This window comes from Pristis pectinata, chromosome 8, assembly GCF_009764475.1.
Source record: "Pristis pectinata isolate sPriPec2 chromosome 8, sPriPec2.1.pri, whole genome shotgun sequence".
Classification (NCBI taxonomy): domain Eukaryota; kingdom Metazoa; phylum Chordata; class Chondrichthyes; order Rhinopristiformes; family Pristidae; genus Pristis; species Pristis pectinata.
In genome coordinates, this window is record NC_067412.1 from 2,399,969 (window position 1) to 2,421,742 (window position 21,774).

Consider the following 21,774-nt stretch of genomic DNA (forward strand, 5'->3'; position numbering starts at 1 on the left):
CGTGAAAAACTTTTGCCCCTTTTTCTAATCACCTTCTTTCTATGTCCCCTAGTTCTTGACTCATCATTACTTCTAACAGTTTCTCCACTTCTACTGTTTATACCCTACATGATTTTAAATACCTCATTGGCCTGTAACAATTAATTGTGTTTTTTTCTGTCTCCACGGATGCTGCCCGACCTGTTGAATAATTCCATTATTTTGTGCTTTTAATTGTGAACCTCATTCTTGTTTGCCAATGAATTGGCTCACAAGAAACAAAAGACATTTAGAAAGCTCACAATATAACAAAACTATTTAAGACAACATAAAAATAGTTACAGAAACTATTCCTAAATTTCACCATTTAGTTGCCAAATTAGGTTGTAAGATTATGTGCTCTTGGAATCCCTCTCTCGAGACAGTAAGATTCCTTGCATCTTTGATGCCAAATCCTGATGCTATTTTAAACTCCTTGATTAGATTTCCCTTTAATTTCCTACAAACAAGTAAAGAACAAGCCAAGTTTACGAAACCCATATCAATATTGATGTAACTCTTTAATGCTTATATCATTCTGTTCAACCCGCAGTGTACTTTTACCCCATTCCCATCAAGATGAAGCCATTCTTCCTCAGCTGTTGTGTACAAAACTAGACAGAATTGTACCAGGATTCTATTAAACTTGAGCATAATTTCCTCCCCTTTTATTCAATGAAGCATTATAAGAAGCCAACATGGGAAATTAAGAAAATTAGTGCTGTTATCTGCTGATATATTTATTAATCATCATCCAAGAGCAACAAAGAATGAGCAATTGATGCCAGCTTTCTCTGCAATGCCCACATTTCAAGAATTAATTCCTTGAAACAGTCCTCATTAGTTGCTTTTATTTCAAACAAAGGAATGGATTGTAATGAAGTCCTGGGAAGGCACATTTGGAACCAACAACACTGGGTAAAAACCCTTCTCGTATACGTGAGAGCAAAATATGTTAGTCACTAGAAATCTGAAGTTAAAACAAAAACAAAATTCTTGGAAATTCCCAGCAGACCAGTTGGTATCTGTGGAGATGAATGATCTTTTATCAAAACTGGGATAAAAGAACAAAATGCTTTAAATTTTCAGCAGATTAGGCTGTTTCTATGGAGAGTGAAACAGAATTCAAAGGACATTAACGTGAAACTTTAACTCTCGACAGATGCTGCCTTACCTGCTGAGCATTTTCTGTTTTTAATTTCAGATTTCCAGTGTTTGCCTATTCTTTGCTTTTGGATTAACTTTTCTTCAAAACTGGAATATTTTCAATCCTTCACTGACTGAAATGTTAAGTTGCTTTTCTGTCATCAAAGATGCTGCCTGACCTTGCCTTACACGTTCATGGTGTTCCCTTGAAATTATGAAGTATGCACTATTTTTCTTGTTTCTGATTTTTTGTGCATTATTCAAATCATGAGAATTTAACTGTAGCTGGATTTGATGAAGGGACTGCTAAAAAAGTTGTTAAATGAAAAGGATAATATATCAGCAGGGACAGCAGAGTGGTTAAAGGATAAACGAACGTGGCAATAAAACAATGATTTATGGGCTTGCACCATGGGGATCAGTCCTGGCCCTCACTACCCAGAGCTCACTTTCTTACCTAGCTTGGTATCATCAACAAATTTGGATGTTATACTTCTAATTTATATTAATGACATTAAGTGAAAATATAAGGAATCCAAGTTTGCTGATAATACAAGACTAAGCAGGCAATTTAGCTGTGAGGAGGATACAAAGAGAACGCAACCGTCTAGAGGCTTTAGGGGAGTTGCAAAAGATGGAACATAACACCAAACCCAGGAAAAAAGACATGAGATACACATAGAAATGAAACAGAAAATACTGAAAATACTCAGGCAACATCAGGTGAGAGAGAAACGGTTAGTGCTTCAAGCCAATTATCTTTCATCAGAACTCAAACTTCTACTTTGTCATAAATAAATAATATAAAAACTTATGAAAGTCATTAACCCAAAGCATTAATTATTTCTGCAACATTTTTATTTTTTCAGAAATTACACTAATTAAGCAAACCCTGTAAAGCTGAATTTTCAAACACAAAAACCCATACAGAACTTTCAGTGTATCCTTTATAAACCAATGATTTAGAATGAAGTTTCATCAACTGAAACTCAGCCTCCAGAAATTGTAATAATTTGTCCTTCAAAGCCACCGACAGGGAAACAAATAAAATGAACATCCTTTAAGTTCCAATCCTGCCTATCACATCCAGAACATAGAACAGTACAGCACTGGAACAGGCTCTTTGGCCCACGATGTTGTGCTGAACTAATTAAACGACTAACTGAACTAATCCCTCTGCCTACACAATGTTCATTTCCCTCCATTCTCTGCACATTCATGTGCCTATCTAAGAGCCTCTGAAACACCTCTATCGTGTTTGCCTCCACCACCACCCCTGGTAGGGGTTCCAGGCACCCACCACTCTCTGTGTAAAAAAAAAACTTGCCCTGCACATCTTTGATCTTACTCCCTCTTGCTTTAAATGCATACCCTCTAGTATTAGACATTTTGACCATGGGAAAAAGATACCAGCTGTCTACTCTACCTATGCCTCTCATAACCTTATAAACCTCTATCAGGTCTCCCTTCAGCCTCCGCCGCTCCAAAGAAAACAACCCAAGTTTGTCCAACCTCTTCTTTTAGCACATCCCCTCTAATCCAGGCAGCATCCTGGTAAATCTCTTCTGCACCCTCTCCGAAGCCTCCACATCCTTCCTATGTTGGGATGACCAGAAATAAATGCAATACTCCAGATGGGGGCTAACTAGAATTTTATAAAGCTGCAACATAACTTACTGACTCCTGAACTCAGTGCCTCGACTGATAAAGGCAAGCAAGCCATATGCTTTTTTTCACCATCCTGTCAACATGTGCAGTCACTTTCAGGGAGCTATGGACTTGGACTCGAAGATCCCTCTGCACATCAACACTGTCAAGGTTCTTGCCATTAAAAGTGTACTGTTCTTTTACATTTGATCTCCCAAAGTGCAATACCTCACATTTGGCCGGATAAAGTTCCATCTGCCATTTCTCTGCCCATATTTGCAACTGAATTATATCCTGTTGTATCCTTTGGCAATCTTCTACATTATCCACAATACCACCAATCTTTGTATTGTCTGTGAACTTACTAACCCACCCATCCACATCTACATCTTCATCCAGGTCATGTATATGTATCTCAAACAGCAGCGGTCCCTGTATGGATCCCTGTAGAACACCATTAATCACGGACCTCCAGCCAGAATAGGTCCTATTGCGCACTACCCTCTATAGGCAGGTCAATTCTGAATACAAATAGTCAACTCACTGTAGATCCCATACATCTTAATCTTCTGGATGAGCCTCCCATGAGGGACATTACATCCACTTACATAAAAGTTAACTCGAAGAATACAGAGCGGTCTTCTGACCAAACCCATTTTATATATTTGATAAATACATGAACATTTACAAATAGGTTTGAAATGTTCATTAGTAGTCAAAATTGATCATGGTTAATTGATTTTGAGGTCCTTATCTGTAGGATTATATTTGAATCCCTACATATCTAGCTAACTTAAAATACACGTAGGTAGTGCATAAAAGGTCACAGCAAGTATACTTACCCTGGCAGGACTTGCCTGCCTGACAGTGAGTCATGTGATTCAGGACGTTTTTCATGGTTCGACAGTGTGGTAGAGCACAGGGTCGCACCTCACCGTTTGCCTGTTCTCTCCGCTGACATTTGTGGGCGTGAAGCAGTAGGACCAGCTGCTGCTGTATCAGTTTGCGTTTCTCCGGATCTGCAGTCGGTGCAGATCCCATTCCTTGTGTTGGCACCTGGGATGGTACTTGTACCATGCCTACTTGCTGAACCTGGGACTGCTGCTGTGACTTGGAAAGAGAGAAAGAAGCTGTGAGAAACAAACTCAAAATCAAGCAATTATTTCTGAAATGAATTAAAACAAAAAATATTTTGAAATGAAATCAAACACAGAGGTACTTGGTTAGCATCAACATAGTGGGCTGAAGGGCCTGTTTCCATGCTGGATGATTACGAATCTGTAACATTTGGTAAAATGTCCAGAACTGACCAGCTAACCTACACTGACTTGAAGGGCAGGTAAAGTATTCATGAAACTAAGGAATAAGCTATGGTTTTGGCTCATATACTTTTCTCCTGGGTAGGCATTCCATTCTTGTGTTGCTTTTCGTTAATTTGCAAATAAACCAAGTAAGGCCACCTTTGCAACTTAGTGTACTCAAGTGAAGAAAAGTAAAACAAGCTTTTCCTCTTATCCCTTTGACAGTTATCAATGACTGCAACAAAGCTGGAGGGGAATGCAATTTACATAGTTGGCAGACCTCTTCCCGCTATATAAATAATTTAATTAAGCATCTGAAAAAGAGCACTATTTACATCAGCATAATGCAACGTATTATTAACCTTTATACACTAGTGAAAATACTGTAAGGCAACAAACTCCAAGCATAGTTTTAATTTTTAAGAACATTTCAATTATCTGCAGTAAAATATCTGTTTCACAAGGTCTGCTTACCATATTCGGCACATTTGTAACTTGAGTACCCTTTAAATCAGATGGAAATGGAGGCAGGCTATTGGAAAGACTACTTTTGTTTTGCAATTGAGGTCCAACCCCTGTAGTGCCTAACTGCTGACCACCAGCTTGACCATAGCCTTGTCCAAATAGGCTTGCATTACCTGAAATCCCCATCTGCAAAAAAAAAGAAAACCTAGTTATTCTAGTCAAGGAGTTTTGAATCATTCCAGAAATACAATTCTTCAGATTTTCAGTTGACCTTTTAATGATTTCAGTTAAAGACAAAAGGACATAATTTCAAAACTGTATCATGCAGTAAAGAGGAATCCATATCATAAGAAAACCAGACAAAATTAGCCTGTATCAACATTTTCTTAATCAGTTTTCCCTCACTCCAAATGCGAAGGCACAAGATCTCAGATGCTTGCCAATGCTCTCAATCCTCATGGCAATCAGTGCTGTACTTTTTGGCTGTGGAGAGTATCAATGAATAAGATGGGGCTTCAGTTACGGGACTTCAGAAAAACAAGAGACAATCTTATTGATTCTAAGGCCTCGAAGGATGTGGGTTTGACCTTGACCTTGGGTATTGTCTGTACGGAGTTTTGCATGTTCTCTCCATGACAGTGATGACTTCTACCAGTTCTCCAGTTTCCTCCCAGGTCCCAAATACATGCTGGTAGGTGACTTGGTTACTGTAAATTTCCCTTAGTGTAGGTGAGTGTCAAAATAACCAAAGGGGAGTTGAGGGGCGTGTTAGAAATAAATTGCACAACTACAAGGAACAAAGGGAATGGGACAGATGGGACTGCTCTGCTAGAACTGGTATGGACCCAATGGGCTGAATGGCCTCCTTCTGTGCTGTAAGTATCAAAGGAGTGGAACAGAATAGGTGCTGAAAGGCTGTTTTTTCAGGCTGGTTAATTTAGAACTGGGGGAATAACTAGGATAATTAGTTGTCCATGTAAAGTGTCTTTTATTGGAAGCTATAAATATATTTGGAATTCCCTTCCCCAGAGTGCTATGGATGTTAAGTTGTTGAGCACGTTCAAAGTTGAAATTGTCAGAATTTTGCCCACAAAGGGAATCAAAGGATAAGGACAGGAAAGTGTTTGAGATACAGGATTAGCAACGATCTTAGTAAATGTTGGAGTAGGGTCAAGGGATCATATCACTTAAACTTGATTCTACTTCTGATGTGTAGAAGAGGTATTTGCATCAGAAAATTTATACTTAAGCCAATATACTTTAATGCTCAGCAAATAATTCATCACTTCGAAGTGCACCCATCACAGTATTGAACTCAAATGGCACTTCTTGACAAAACTTGGAAAGCTCCGCATGGCACAAATGGACACAATTAAACTTAGTGAAATCTTAATGGAAGATTACTTAGATGTGAAGTTCAGCAGATTTGTTTTGTTTGAACATTTTGCAAACTAATCTATACAAGAGAGGTAGGGTAGACACATACATGTCTGTAAGAGTGCATCAGACTTCAACTCAACATGTCTAAGACCAAAGTAATAATGACTGAACAGGGCTTTGGACAGAGTTCATAAAAATACAGAAATAAAGTTTACTTATGTCCGCTTGTGGCCATAAGATGAACAGTTGAAATTTGAAGTTTAAAGTGACAAAAGTAACATGGATGCTCTCCAATAACATTCTGCATCCTATATATATTTTCAACAAGAAAACGGATGGAGGAGAAATTAAAAAAGTTAGTTCTATCAATGGAGATACTAAACATGAGTTAAAAAAGTTTAAAAATATCAGAGAATATCTCAGCTGGTTGTAAATGAGAGTAGGACATGGGCAGCTAGTTTAGCTCCTTCACATGCCAACTCGATTTCAAACAGTTAAGCATTTAATCAGAATTCAAAAAACTGCAATAAGAAAGATGAAAGGTAGCTAAATTTACAAAGGCCAAATAAACTGAAGAAGAAATTGAAAACCTTGTCAAAGGAATTGGTTTCTTTAATTCTCCAGATCTTTTCTTGAAGTGAAAAGTCAAACTTGAAAGCCGAGAACAGTTACATTATTCTATTCATCATCCACTATTGATGTCCATTGACTTCAATTTTACCATGATTCCTCGATGCCAAGCTCAGTCAAATGCTGCTTTGAAGTCAACTCTTCTCTGAAACTTAGCTTTTTGCCCATGTCTAGAGCAAAGCTGTGCTAAAGTCTGAAGGCAAGTGGTCCTGGCGACCCCCAAGCTGTGCAGATTATTGATTAGGTGTCACCTTATAGCACCATTGATATCAATCTCCAATACCTACAATCGTAGAGGGATACAGCATGGAAATATGCCCTTTGATACACCAGCAAGTACCCATTTTTACCTTAATCCTACATTTCTTTTCCCCACATTCCTATCAACTCCCCCTCATGTGCACACTAAAGGCAATTTACAGTGGCCAATTAACCTACCAACCTGCACGTTTTTGGATGTGGGACAAAACCAGAGCACATAGGTGAAACACATGTGGTCACAGGCAGAACATGCAAACACCACACAGACAGCACTGGAGGTGAGGATCAAACCCAGGTCACTGGAGTTGGAGCTGTGAAGCAGCGGATCTACTAGCTGCACCAACTTGAAAATGTGCTAATGAAAATTTGTTTTTACAACACAATTCACAGAGGATGGTTTTGCTCCATCACTCTCTGGGTTACAGGCTCAGCGTGCTCCTGCAGTGCCACACCGCTGCTCTGAGCATCTTGCCAGGATGTTGGAAAGGGCGGTTAAGGTCATCCACATTGCTGTGGACGTAGTGTCACACAGGCCAAGCTGGGTAAGGGCAGCAAATTCCCTTCTCTGAAGAACATTAGAAAATCAGATGGATTTTTAAAGACAATTTAACAGTCTCTTGGTCAGCAGTATTGAGGCTAGGTTAGATATTTTTACAATTCCACATTATTTAATTAACAGAATTTAAATTGCAGTATTGCTCTGGTGGCATTTAAACTCGTGACTTTGGATTGTCAGTCCAGTAATTTAACCACTGTATCACCACCAACTGAGTGTTCTTGCCTAGAATGGCAAAGCTCTGCCATAAAAAATAAATTAAAATCAATCTAATGCTGAATGATAATTGCAGAATGAGCACTGACTGACTTAAGCCAACAAACATAGATGGCTTGTACACCCTTTCTGGAATAGTAGCACATGACATCAGGAGCCTGCAAAGGAGAAGAGAAACACCAGAGGATACCAGAGAATTGCTACAAAAGAACTGCCCAAGGTAACGCAGGAACTTCCTCAGGATAATACAGATAACCAAACTCACTGCAACGACTGACTAGATATTGTGGCTGCCAAGACTATGGACCATGACAGTAAAGTCAGCGTGGCCATTAGGGTGACTGAGAAACTTCTTGTGTGAGCAGAGGAGAAATGGACTACCTAAAAGGCCCTAAACCACCTTTGTATTCAAATTACCTAGTCAAGAGCCAACGTGGTGAAATGGACTATGTTACAATAACTGAAATCAACAGCTGGAGTGAGTGGCAGGCCGTCCAACACTGTTTGGTCTGTTCACAACTCCATCACAGCCCATGTGTGGTTCAGGATCTTGCTGAAGCTGAATCACAAGCGCATCTACAACCCAGGTGATTAAAACAAGACAACAAGTTGTGAAACTGTTCCCTAGCAACAAGGTAATTCATTGAGAACCAGGGTAACAAAGTAATCATTCATGAAAAAAACTATCTGAAATGCTTACTACACATTGCATGAACACTCAAAGCGCAGCAGATAGTACTGGATGGAGTGCTTGAAATCATTGCATTTGCAATGCTGGAAACTGATATCATGTTTAAGTACCATTGCTGCAAACTCAGTGCTCAAAAGCACACTCCACACTTGATCATAGAGTACATTTCTATCATCCATCTGGGTCTGTTGCCCACTTGCAAATAAACACACTAGTGGCATCTAATAGTTGCAGAGTGAAGTAGAGTGGAAAGAGAAAGCTATTTATGAATTCTATTCTAAGGAAAGTCTTATTCTTCCAACTGCCTTGTTGGAAAGGCAAATAAATTGGGAGCTTCAACTACATTAAGATAATCTACCAATAACAACATAAATCCTTTGTCCACAAAACATTCTAGTAAGTTCTAGTATACTAGTCTCATGGTTGGCACAAACATGGTGCGTCGAAAGGCCTATTCCTGTGCTGTACTATTCTATATTCTATGTAAGTTTTACACAAGCCATTTAAATAGTGTTACTAATCATAAGCTTTGAAATAATTTTATGATGTTTACTTGAGCAACAATATTAAATCAATTTTATTTTTAATTTAATCAAGAGTGGATTTTCTGGGATACTTAGTTTACTAATCTAGCAAAATTCTGTTGGGAAACTGGCTTTCCATTAAATTGAAACAGCATGCACATCTTAAAGACATTACCTGCCATAAACAACTAAACTTCTGTAAAGCAATTTTTTTTCCTGAAATTCATTCACAAGATGTGGATGTGAGGCTCTGCCAGTATTTATTGCCCTTGAGAAGGTGGTGTGTTTCCTTCTTGAATTGCTGCACTCTATGTGGTGAAGGTACTCCCACAGTGCTGCCAGGTCTGAGCTTGTGAAAGACTAATGACAAGTTATAAATACTAACAACTCTAAGCATGAATATTCAAACTTCAAGCTCAATAAAGATAGCAACAACAAAAGTGGGTGATCTTATGTCATCTTAACATTTTAACCAACAATAATCTTAACCAACAGATTTAAAAATTTTACTTATTCTTTAAGGTTCACCCTTTCCATGCCAAGCATCACTCTCCTAGTCAGGAGGTGAGATAGGCAGCCATTTCCTACATCACTCAGCTAGGAAAGCTTTTTGAAACATATCAAATTCTGTAAGGGATTCTGTTGGCAAACTGGTCTTCATTAAATTGAAACAGCATGCACAGACCTATTCCCCCTCCTGTTTCTTATGTTCTTAAAGAACAAACTGACCCAAGGTAAATGAACTGCTGATTGTCCTTCATTTGATGAAGCATTAAGACTCCACAAATCCTTTATAAAGAAACAACGTGAACCAAGAACTTGTATGACCTCTTCCTCTATGATACAGGATATTGAAAAAAATGTATTTTTTCAGACAGCCACACAATGTTAATAGATGGACAGGGACAGATCTTCCAGGGTGCAGTCTTTCAGTGGAAATCTGCCTCCCACCACAGTGGTGAAGTGCGAGACAGTGCAGAGTCTCTACCTATACAAGCGACCAGCTGCAGTGGCAAGGACAGTGTTGACAACAGTTAGGTTCTGCCTATAATGCTGGCTGTGAAACCTGCTGTTTGAAGTGAATGTCTAGGAATTTCTTTGACATTCACTAACATTTGTAATCACTCAGGAGCTGGCAAAAATTAAGAATGTTAGAAAATTAAATCTTAGATGTTTTTTGGTTAAAATAAGTGAAAACAAAGACAAACAAAAGAATGAAAGCGTTTAAACTAACTTAAATCAAACAAAAAGCTTTCCTCATCTTTCTCCTGGCAGCTGATTTCTCTCAGTGACTTCAATAGACCTGGTGTACTTGTGCCAGTTAAACCTGCAGAGGTTCAATGAGTAGACTTCCCATTCTGAGGTGGAAATTCCATGGAATTTACATTGCTTTATTGAACTCTATGATTAGGCTGTGTGAAACTCTTGTAGCACACTGCTAAGCAGAAGGTTAAGCTAAATCCTCTGCATTTGCGTACCCCAGTAAATGTTGGCTAATTCCTTATATTTCTCATATTTTCTATGTTTGGCCTTTTGAGCCAATGCCTATTTCTCAACAAACCTATTTCCCCCACCTACATCCAATATTAATTCTGGGCAATTTCATAAACATTTCAAAAATAGTAGTTCTGTTACAATTATAAGTCAGTTGACAGTCTACTTCCTTGATTTCAAAGTATAGTACAGAGATAGGGAAATTTAAATGAAATCAAGAACGATTAGGTTAAGTACCTTTTCCATTTCATTTTGTAAAAATTCATCTGTGGAACACTTGGCACAATTGCTTGCTAATGGTAACTGCATCTATTAGATACAGGAGTGACACAGTAGTAGATAGACAGTGACTACTCTTTTAAGGAACACTTCTGCATCAGGCTAGCAAGCAGCTAACAATAGGAAGTGGGTCTGATTGGAACTACAGCCTTCAGATGTTTAAATCTCAGTAAGTCTTGCACATGTACAGTTGAATGTGGAACTCAGATTTAGAGTGACAAATGCTTCCACATCTTGGATGAAAACAGTGAAGTTTTCGTCACCCTGTTACATGAAAGATGTGGTTAAATTGGAAAGAGTGCAGAAAAGATTTATGAGGATGTGGCCAGGACTAGAGGGCCTGAGTTATAGGAAAAGTTGGCCCCGCTAGGTCTTTATTCCTTGGAGCGTAGGAGAATGAGGGGTGACCTTATAGAAGTGTTTAAAATTATGAAAGGCATAGATAAGATGGACGGTAACAGTGTTTTCCCCAGGGTAGGGGAGCCCAAAACCAGGGAGAATAGATTTAGGGTGAAAGGGGAAAGATTTAAGAGGGACCTGAGGGGCAACACTTTCACGCAGAGGGTGGTGAGTAAATGGAATGAGCTGCCAGAGGAAGTGGGTGAGGTAGGTACAATAGTATCATTTCAGCAGCACTTGGATAGGTACATGGAGGAGAAGGACCTGGAGGGATATGAGCCAAATGCAGGAAATTGAGACAAGCTAGGTGGACAACATGGTCAGCATGGACTCATTGGGCTGAAGGGCCTGTATCCGTGCTGTACGGCTCTATGACTAAAGAATGGTTCCTAAGTTTGCTGCTGACACAGATATGTGGAGCTGAGGTTTCTGTAGGATCTGCCCGGTCTTATTAAATGGCAGGTCTGCTTGCAATTTTCTCAGTACCAATTTTCAAAGCATACAATTCCTTTTGTATGCTTGCATGGAGTCCAGGGATGGACGTACATCTTGCTGGGATTCCTCAGCATTCCTCAGTCTTAAAACAGAGTTGCCATTTATCTGAATGAAGATTCCTGGCCTGGAGGTCAGGAGAAAAAATGTAAGTTTTTAAAAAAATGTATACTTAATGTCTTGAATTATTTCTTGCTGTTTTAATGTATTTTAGTTATTTTTAAAATGTATTTAGAAAACAGTTATATCTATTGTAAAAGTTTTTATATGGGGTTAGAGTAGGATTAGTGTAAAATTGATACTTGCTGCATTCTTAGCAGGCCAAAGGGCCTGGTTCTGTGCTGTATCTATGACTCTATATGCCTGAATATCAGAGACATTTAAAAACTAAAATAGCTTTCCAGTTTGGACAGGAAACAAAGCTTCATTTCAGCTCTGGCTCCTTTCAAAAGCAGTTAGAGCATTCCAGGAGCAGGACTTCAATAATGCAAGTACTGGTCGATGTATGAGTGTTCAATTTACTGATTTTTGCAATTGACCCTTTAGGGTATATGACCTTGAGTTATGGAAGTTTTTTCACCATTATGAAGAATCCTTAATATTAACAGGCAGAAAAAGAAACATAGTCAATAGTTATCATTAACAGGAACTCATTAATAATAATGAATAAGCTACTATTCTATTCTACATTGACAATGTAAGAGCCTCCTGTCCATTTTTAGTGATGTTATAAGTAATAAGCAGCAATTGAAATCACAGGTACAGCTGTGTCAACATGATCACTATCCATTAGGTTGATAGTTGCACTATTTTAACACAGACGCCTTGAAATCACAGACTGCAGCCACTTGACATAATGGGTTTCACTTGACATAATCAGTCCTTGAAACTAACCACAGTATCTACATAGACCACTTTTGAAACACACTACAACAATGGAAATAGACTCCTCCAAGGTATAATAAAATTACATATATATCTGTTTGGTACTGAAAAGGAAATAGACCTCTGGTTATAGCAGGATGTTACATCATGTGTTACAAAGGGCAGAGATTTTAAAATGAAGAGAAGTGTTAAGCATGTGGTAGAAGATCAGAATCAATTGCATGTGCTCCTTGTTGACAAAGATCTGGGAAAAGTATCCTCCATAGTGAAGACAAGTAACATCCCAGAATTAGCTGTAAATTGGGAATTGGAAGGGAAGGTAGAGCTCAGGGAAATTACAATCATTGGGAAATTGATACGAGAAAATTGTTGGAACTGCAAGCTGACAAGGTCCCAGGATCTGATGGACTTCATCCTAGAGTCTTAAAGGAAATGGCTAGTGAGATAGTTAGATAAGATATTTATTTATTAGTCACATGTACATCAAAACACACAGTGAAATACATTTTTTTGTGTTACTAAGAATGTGCTGGGGGCAGCCCACAAGTGTTGCCACTCTTCCGGTGCCAACATGGCATGCCCACAACTTCCTAACCTGTACGTCCTTGGAATGTGGGAGGAAACCGGAGCACCCGGAGGAAACCCACGCAGACACGGGGAGAACATACAAACTTCCTACAGGCAGCAGCGGGAATTGAACCCAGGTTGCTGGCACTGTAACAGCATTACGCTAACTGCTATGCTACCCTGCCACCCCAGTTATGCTATTGTTTTTAATTTTCCAAATCCCCTAGATTCAGGGAAGGTGCCAATAAATTGGAAAACAGCAAATGCAACTTCTTTGTTCAAAAAGGGAGGGGTGCAGAAAGCTAGAAACTACATGCCTATTAGTTTAACATACATCATAAGGAAAATGTTAGAAGCTATTACTGAAGACATAATAAAAAGCCACAAAGAAAAATTCAAAGTAGTCAGGCAAAAACAATATGGTTTTGTGAAAGGGAAATCACGACTTACCTATTTACTGAAGTTCACTGCAAAAGTAACATGTTATGGCTAAAGGGGAACCAACGGATGTACTAAGATTTCCAGAAGGCATTTGATAAGGCGCTGAACCAAAAGTTACGGTTTAAAATAACCGCTCATGAAATAGATCATTACAGCACAGTACAGGCTATTCGGCCCACGATGTTGTGCTGACCTTTTTGCCTACTCTAAGACAATCTAACCATTCCCTCCCACATACCCCTCCATTTTTCTGTCATCCATGTACCTAAGTCTCTTAAATGTCCCTAATGTATCTGCCTCCACCAGCACCCCTGGCAGCACGTCCCACGCACCCACCACTCTCTGTGTAAAAAACTTACCTCTGATATCCCCCCCTGTACTTTCCTCCGATCACTTTAAGATTATGCCCCCTCATGTTAGCCATTTTCACCCTGGGAAAAAGTCTCTGACTGTCCACTTGATCTATGCCTCTTATCATCTTGTACACCTCTATCAGGTCACCTCTCATCCTCCTTCGCTCCAAAGAGATAAGCCCCAGCTCGCTTAACCTATCCTCATAAGACATGCTCTTCGATCCAGGAAGCATCCTGGTAAATCTCCTCTGCACCCTTTCTAAAGCTTCCACATCCTTCCTATAGTGAGGCAACTAGAACTGAACACAATACTCCAAGTGTAGTCTAACCAGAGTTTTACAGAGCTGCAACATTACCTCGTGGCTCTTGAACTCAATCCCCTGACTAATGAAGGCCAACATGACATGCATCTTCTTAACAACCCTTGCAATTTGCGCAGCAACTTTGAGGGATCTATGGACTTGGATTCCAAGATCCCTCTGTTCCTCCACACTGCTAAGGATCCTGCCATTAACCCTGTATCCTGCTTTCAAATTCGACCTTCTAAAGTGAATCACTTCACACTTTCTCAGGTTGAACTCCATCTGCCACTTCTCAGCCCAGTTTTGCATCCTATCAATGTTCTATTGTAACCCTCAACAATCTTCTACACTATCCACACCACCACCAACCTTTGTGCCATCTGCAATAGGATTTTGGTGTGGAGAGAAGATTGGTTCGAACCACCAACAGCATCACCAACACCAAAGCAGCTCACCATGAAAGGACTGTTGAAGATGTTCTACTACAAGGCGGCAATTTCATGTTACAACTGTACAAGACGTTGGTGAGACCACACTTGGGAGTACTGTGTGCAGTTCTGGTTGCCTAGCTATAGGAAGGTTTTTATTAAGCTGGAAAGGGTGCAGAAACGATTCACAACTTTTTCACACAGAGGGAGGTGGTGGTGGGTATGTGGAATGAGCTGCCAGAAGAAGTGGTAGAGGTGGGTAAAATTACAGCATTTAAAAGACATTTGGACAGGAAAGGCTTAGAAGGATATGGCCAAATGCAGGCAAATGCGACTAGGTAGGCAACTTGGTTGGCACAACTAATCGACAACTTCAAAGACAACAATCACAACACGGAGCGTGCAATTGGATGTGGACACTTTGTTATAGGTAGCTTGAGTAGATGTAAAAGAACAGCCCAGATATCCATCAACAGCTTCTTTAAGCCATCCAGGAACAGTTGCACTAGAACCCCTGCTATCAATGTTGCAAACTCCATCAAGCTCAGATTCACCAGCACACCATCATCTGAACACCAATGACGACTTTCACCTCCTCCACTCGCATCCTGAATTCCAAAGCCACCACTACTAGTTACATAGGAAGATATGAATTAGGAGCAACAGACCACTCAACTCCATGAAACACAATTCAGTAAGATGTTGGCTGATCTTTTACCTCAGAGCACAATGATCACATCCCTTGGTTCCCTTAACATTTAGAAATCTACTGATCTCTGTTTTACATAAGACTCCATTGTCCTCTGGGGAAGAGAATTCCAAAGATTCACCACCCTTATATAGCAGTCTCTTCATCCCAAGAATCAGTTTGGTAAATTTTGTCTCTATGGCAAATATATCCTTTCTTAGCTATGGAAATCAAAACCACACACAATACTCTGGGCGTGGTCTAAGAAAGAAATTCTTACTCCTGTACTCAAATCTTTTTGCTATGAAGCCCAGCATACCATGTCCCTTCTTAAATGTTTGCTGCACAAGTACTTTCAGTGACTGGTGTTCCAGAACACACAAGTCTCTTCATACATCAACACTTCCCAATCCAACATCAATAAATAAGATGTCACCTTTCTGTTTTTCCAGCAGATGTACATAACTTCACATTCATCCACACTATAGTACATCTGCCATATTTATCTCACATGCCCAATCTAAGTCCTCTTGAAATCTCTTTGCATCCTCCTCAGAATTTATAATGCCACCCAGTTTAGTGTCATTGGCAAACTTCAAAATTTTATAGTTGGGCCCTTATCCAGATCATTACTATATGGTATGAGCAGCTGAGGCCCAAGCATTAATCCCCATAGTAGCCCACTAGTTACCACCTACCACCACCCAAAAAATTATTCCTACTTTGCTTCCTGCCTAGAAATCAATTTTCAATCCAAGTAATAGATTACTTCCATGTGCTTTAACTTTACACTAAACCATGATGTAAGACTATATCAGCTTTCTGAAAATCCAAGTACACCATCCCTCTGATTTTTAAAAAATCTATTCCTCCAGTTACGTCCTCACAAAACTCCATAGGTTTGTCAGTCTAATTCTGATGTTTTCCAAGTGCCTGTTATCTCAACCTTTAGCATTTACCTCATTTCTGACGTTAGCCTCCAGTAGTCTCCAGTTTTCTCCACTATGTGGGAACCATTCTGGAAAATGGCAACCAATACATCCTGTATTTCCTGTATTCCCTTCAGTACTCTGTGATACAAATCATCAGGCCTTGGAAATTTATTGCCTTTCAGCACCCTTATTTTCTCATTAATATTAATTTCCTTTAGTTCCTCACCTTCATTAGATTCTTGGTTCTCTAACATTTCTGGAAAATTATTTATGTTTCTTTTTCAGTAAACTGAAATATTTGTTTAACAATGCTGCTGGTTCTGTGTTTCCCATCACAGATTCTCTCATTTCTGACTGTGACCGATCTATGCTAGACATCATATTTCTTCTTTTTACATATTTGTAGCACCATTTACAGCTCACTTCTATGCTACCTGCAAGTTTACTTTCACACTCTATTTTTGCTTTCTTAATCAATTTCAATGTTCTTCTTTGCTGAAATTGATTCTTTGCTAATCCTTACTCGCTGCACAATACCCAGCCTAGGATAGGTTGTTCCCTAGCTGGCTGCTCAATATACTGGTCTAAAAAGCCATCTCATACACACTCCAAGAATTCCTCCTCCACAATATTATTATGAATTTGGCCTTGCCAGTCTATATGTAGATTAAAGTGACCCATGATTACATCATCTTTGTAACTTGCATCTTTAATTTGCTGTCTGATGCTGCCCTCCACATTACCACTACAGTTTGGAAGCCTATACAGACTGGTTCCACATCTTCATTTTCTGAACTAATATCCCTTCTCATTACTGCACCAATTTATTCTTTCTAACAATGCCACCCACAACCTTTCCTTATTTGCCTGTCCTGCCTGAATTTTGAATATCCTTGGATACTTAGCGCCTAGCCCTGGTCATGCTGAAGCTATGTCTCTGTAACAGCAATCATATTATATCCAGAGAAACAAAGGACTGCAGATGCTGGAGTCTAGATGAAAAACAGGATGCTAGAGGAACTCAGCAGGTCAGGCAGCATCCATGGAGAAAAGCAGATGGTCAATGTTTTGGGTCAGGACGCTTCTTCAGGACTGAAGATAGGAAAAAGGAAAGCCCAATATATGGGGGGGGGGGGTGGGTGGAACAGAGCAGTAATAGGTGGATAAAGAGGGGAGGTGGGGTGGGCACAAGGTGGAGATAGGTAGATGCAGGTAAGAGATGGTGACAGGCAGATATGGGGGAGAAGGGAAGAGCAGATCCACTGGGGGATGGGTCAATATCCTTGCGGCCTAGTTTGCTAGAGTGGTTCAGGAGGGTTTAAACTAGATTGCAAGGGGGAAGGGAACTGGAGGAGTAGGTCAGAGGAAGAAGGGGATGGGGAAAAGTCAGATCTGACAGGTAGAGAGGCTTTGAGGAAGGAGAAGCAGAGTACAGGCTACAAAAGTAGTAAGGTGGATGGGCTAAAGTGCATTTATTTGAAGGCGAGAAGCATCAGGAATAAGGGAGATGAACTGAGAGCTTGGATAAGTACATGGGACTATGATATTGTGGCTATTACAGAGACATGGCTGACATCGGGGCAGGAATGGATATTGAATATTCCTGGTTTTCAGTGTTTTAAAAGGGATAGTGGGGGGGGGGGGGAGAAGAGGAGGAGGGGTGGTGATACTGGTCAGGGACACGGTTACAGCTGCAGAAAGGGTAGATAATGTAGAAGGATCCTCCCTAGAGTCAATATGGGTGGAAGTTAGGAATAAGAAAAGGGCAGTTACCCTCCTGGGAGTATTCTATAGGCCCGTTGGTAGCAGTAGAGATACTGGGGAGCAGATTGGGAGGTAGTTTTTGGAGAGATGCGAAAATAACAGGGTTATTATAATGGGAGACTTCAACTATCCAAATATTAATTGGCACCTACTTAGTGCCAAAGGTTTAGACGGGGTGCAGTTTGTTAAGTGTCTCCAGGACGGATTCCTGACGCAGTATGTTGACAGGCCGACTAGAGGAAATGCCATATTAGATCTAGTTTTAGGTAATGAACCGGGTCAGGTGACAGATCTATCAGTGGGTGAGCATTTGGGAAATGGTGACCATTGCTCCATAACCTTTAGAATTGTCATGGACAGGGATAGGAGCAAAGAGGACAGGAAGATATTTAATTGGGGAAAGGCAAATTATAAGGCTATAAGGCGAGAACTTGGGAGTGTAAATTGGGATGATATTTTTGAAGGGAAATGTACTATGGAGATGTGGTCGATGTTCAGGGATCTTTTGCAGGATGTTAGGGATAAATTTGTCCTGGTGAGGCAGAGGAGGAATGGTAGGGTGAAGGAACCGTGGGTGAGGAAAGAGGTGGAACGACTAGGTAGGAAGAAGAGGGCAGCATACATAAGGTGTAAGCAGCAAGGATTGGACAGGGCTCGTGAGGAATATAGAGTAGCAAGGAAGGAACTTATGAAAGGGCTGAGGAGAGCGAGAAGGGGACATGAAAAGGTTTTGGTGAGTATGGTTAAGGAGAATCCCAAGGCTTTTTTCTCGTATGTAAAGAGCAGAAGGATGGCTAGAGTAAAGGTAGGTCCAATTAAAGACAAAGGTGGGAGGATGTGCCTGGAAGCTGTGGAAGTGGGTGAGGTTCTCAATGAATACTTCTCTTCAGTATTTACCAAGGAGAGGGGTCTTGATGATGCTGAGAGCAGTGTAGGTGAGGGTAATGTTCTAGAGTATGTAGATATTAAGAGAGCGGATGTGTTGGAGTTGTTAGAAAATATTAGTCCCCGGGGCCTGACAGAATATTCCCCAGGCTGCTTTGTGAGGCGAGGAAGGAGATTGCTGAACCATTGGTTAGGAGCTTTGAGTCCTCGTTGTCCACAGGAATGATACCAGAGGATTGGAGGGTGGCGAATGTTGTCCCCTTGTTCAAAAAAGGTAGTAGGGATAGTCCAGGGAATTACAGACCCGTGAGCCTTATGTCTGTGGTGGGTAAGCTGTTGGAAAGGATTCTCAGAGACAGGATCTATGAGCATTTGGAGAAACATGGACTGATTAGGGACAACCAGCATGGCTTTGTGAAGGGAAGATCTTGCCTCACAAGCCTGATAGAGTTCTTTGAGGAGGTGACCAGGAAGATTGATGAGGGTAGTGCAGTGGATGTGGTCTACATGGATTTTAGTAAGGCGTTTGACAAGGTTCTGCATGGTAGGCTTCTTCAGAAGGTCAGAGGCCAAGGGATCTGGGGAAGCTTGGCTGTGTGGATTCAAAATTGGCTTGCCTGTAGAAACCAGAGGGTTGTGGTGGAGGGAGTGCATTCGGAGTGGAGGGCTGTGACTAGTGGTGTCCCACAGGGATCGGTTCTGGGACCTCTACTTTTTGTGATATTTATTAACTTAGATGAGGGGGTGGAAGGGTGGGTTAGCAAGTTTGCAGATGACACAAAGATCAGTGGTGTTGTGGATAGTGTGGAGGGCTGTTGAAGCTTGCAGAGGGATATTGATAGGATGCAGAGCTGGGCTGATAAGTGGCAGATGGAGTTCAAGCCAGAGAAGTGTGAAGGTAGTACACTGGAAGGACAAACTCCAAGGCAGAGTACAAGGTAAATGGCAGGATTCTGGACAGTGTAGAGGAGCAGAAGGATCTGGGGGTTCATATCCACAGATCCCTGAAAGTTGCCTCACAGGTGGATAGGGTAGTTAAGACAGTTTATGGGATGTTAGCTTTCATAAGTTGGGGGATCAAGTTTAAGAGCCGCGAAGTGATTATGTAGCTTTACAAAACTCTGGTTAGGCCACACTTCGAGTACTGTGTCCAGTTCTGGTCGCCTCATTATAGGAAGGATGTGGAGGCGTTGGAAAGGGTGCAGAGGAGATTTACCAGGATGCTGCCTGGATTAGAGAGTATGGATTATGAGGAGAGACTAAAGGAGCTAGGGCTGTTCTCATTGGAGAGGAGGAGGATGAGGGGAGACATGACAGAGGTATACAAAATATTAAGAGGAATAGATAGAGTGGACAGCCAGCACCTCTTTCCCAGGGCACCAATGCTCAAAACAAGAGGACATGGCTTTAAGGTAATGGGTGGGAAGTTCAAGGGTGATGTCAGAGGGAGGTTTTTCACCCAGAGAGTGGTTGGTGCATGGAATGCGCTGCCTGGGGTGGTGGTGGAGGCTGATACATTGGACAAGTTCAGGAGATTGTTAGATAAGCATATGAAGGAATTTCAGTTAGAGGGATATGTGGGAGGAAGGGGTTAGACAGTCTTAGGTGTGGTTTGAAGGGCGGCACAACATGGTGGGCTGAAGGGCCTGTATTGTGCCGTATTGTTCTATGGTTCTAAAGGTAAGCAGGCAGGTGGTATGGGGGGAGGGGAGGAGAAAAATGGGAGAGAGAGGCTAGGAAGGGGAAGAAAAGAGACAAGACAGAGAATGAGGTGCTGTTCCTCCAGTTTGCGTTTGGACTTCTCTCAGCAGTGGAGGAGGCTGAGGACTGACATAAAGAGCTGAAGCGATTGACAATGGGGAGATACAGATCGCAGTTATGGACGGAGCATAGGTGGCCTCCTCTACATTGGCGAGACCAAACACAGACTAGGTGACCATTTCGTAGAACACCTATACTCCATCTGTAACCGTGATATGCATCTCCCCGTTGCCAGTCACTTCAATTTCCCCTCCACACCCCCCCCACCCCATCACTGATATGTCAGTGCTCCGCCTCCTCCACTGCTGGAAGTCCAAACGCAAACTGGAGGAACAGCACCCCATTTTCCGTCTTGGGACCTTACAGCCTAACGGCATGAACATCAAATTCTCCCACTTTAAGTAAACCAGACCCTCCCTCCCCACACACCCACACCTTACCTCTTCTTTTCTTCCCTTTCCTAGCCCCTCTCTCTTTTCTCCTCACCATTTTTTCGCCTCTCTCCCCTCCCCCCCATACCGCCTGCCTCCATACCTTTGACCCATCCCCCTGTGGATCTGTTTTCCCCATCCCCCCCCCATATCTGCCTATCACTATCTCTTACCTGCATCTACATATCACCACCTTGTGCCCACCCTGCCTCCCCTCTTTTGTTCACCTATCGCTGCTCTGTGTCTCCCCCCCTATATAACGGGCTTCACCTTTTCCTATCTTCAGTCCTGAAGAAGGGTCCTAATCCGAAACACTGACCGTCTGCTTTTCTCCACATTATATCTAGTTGCACTTAATTGTGATGTTAATTTGTCTGCTTTGTTACAAATGCCTCACATATTTAGATACATCTTGAGATTTATCCTTTTTAAAGATATATCAGCATTTTTTAAATTTGGACTATAGGCATTGTCATTTTTTCCTGTCTGGTTGCTATTTGTTTGCATACTCTGTCCTCTCCTGACATAATCCTCACCCCAGTCATTGTTTTCTGCTCTGCTTCCTTGCTGTTCCTCTCTAGTATTCTAGATTTTCCTACATTGCGACCCTCTATCACCCCATCTTATTTAGTTGTCCTATTCACCTCCCTAGTTTTTTGATTCACTAGAACTCTGACCAGCATGGTTCAGATGTAATCTGGTCCAACAAAATAGCTCTCTCCTTCTTTAGTACTGATGCCAGTGCCCCATGAACTGAAACCCACTTTACCCACACTAAACTGTGAAACACACATTCATCTCCTTGATCCTATTAATCCCATGCTTACTAATATTTTGG

The 21,774-nt window shown here is 41.1% G+C and overlaps 1 protein-coding gene across 1 annotated transcript in view; it reads right to left on the bottom strand.

Annotated features, from left to right (window-relative positions):
* LOC127573201 (CREB-binding protein-like) overlaps window positions 1-21,774 on the bottom strand; it is a 117,744-nt gene that overhangs the window by 72,914 nt on the left and 23,056 nt on the right. The window contains exons 3-4 of the mRNA XM_052021201.1: window positions 4,587-4,763; window positions 3,654-3,921 (exon numbers count right to left, since the gene is read on the bottom strand). Coding sequence (XP_051877161.1) covers window positions 3,654-3,921; window positions 4,587-4,763 — 445 coding nt within the window. The remainder of the gene's footprint in view (window positions 1-3,653; window positions 3,922-4,586; window positions 4,764-21,774) is intronic.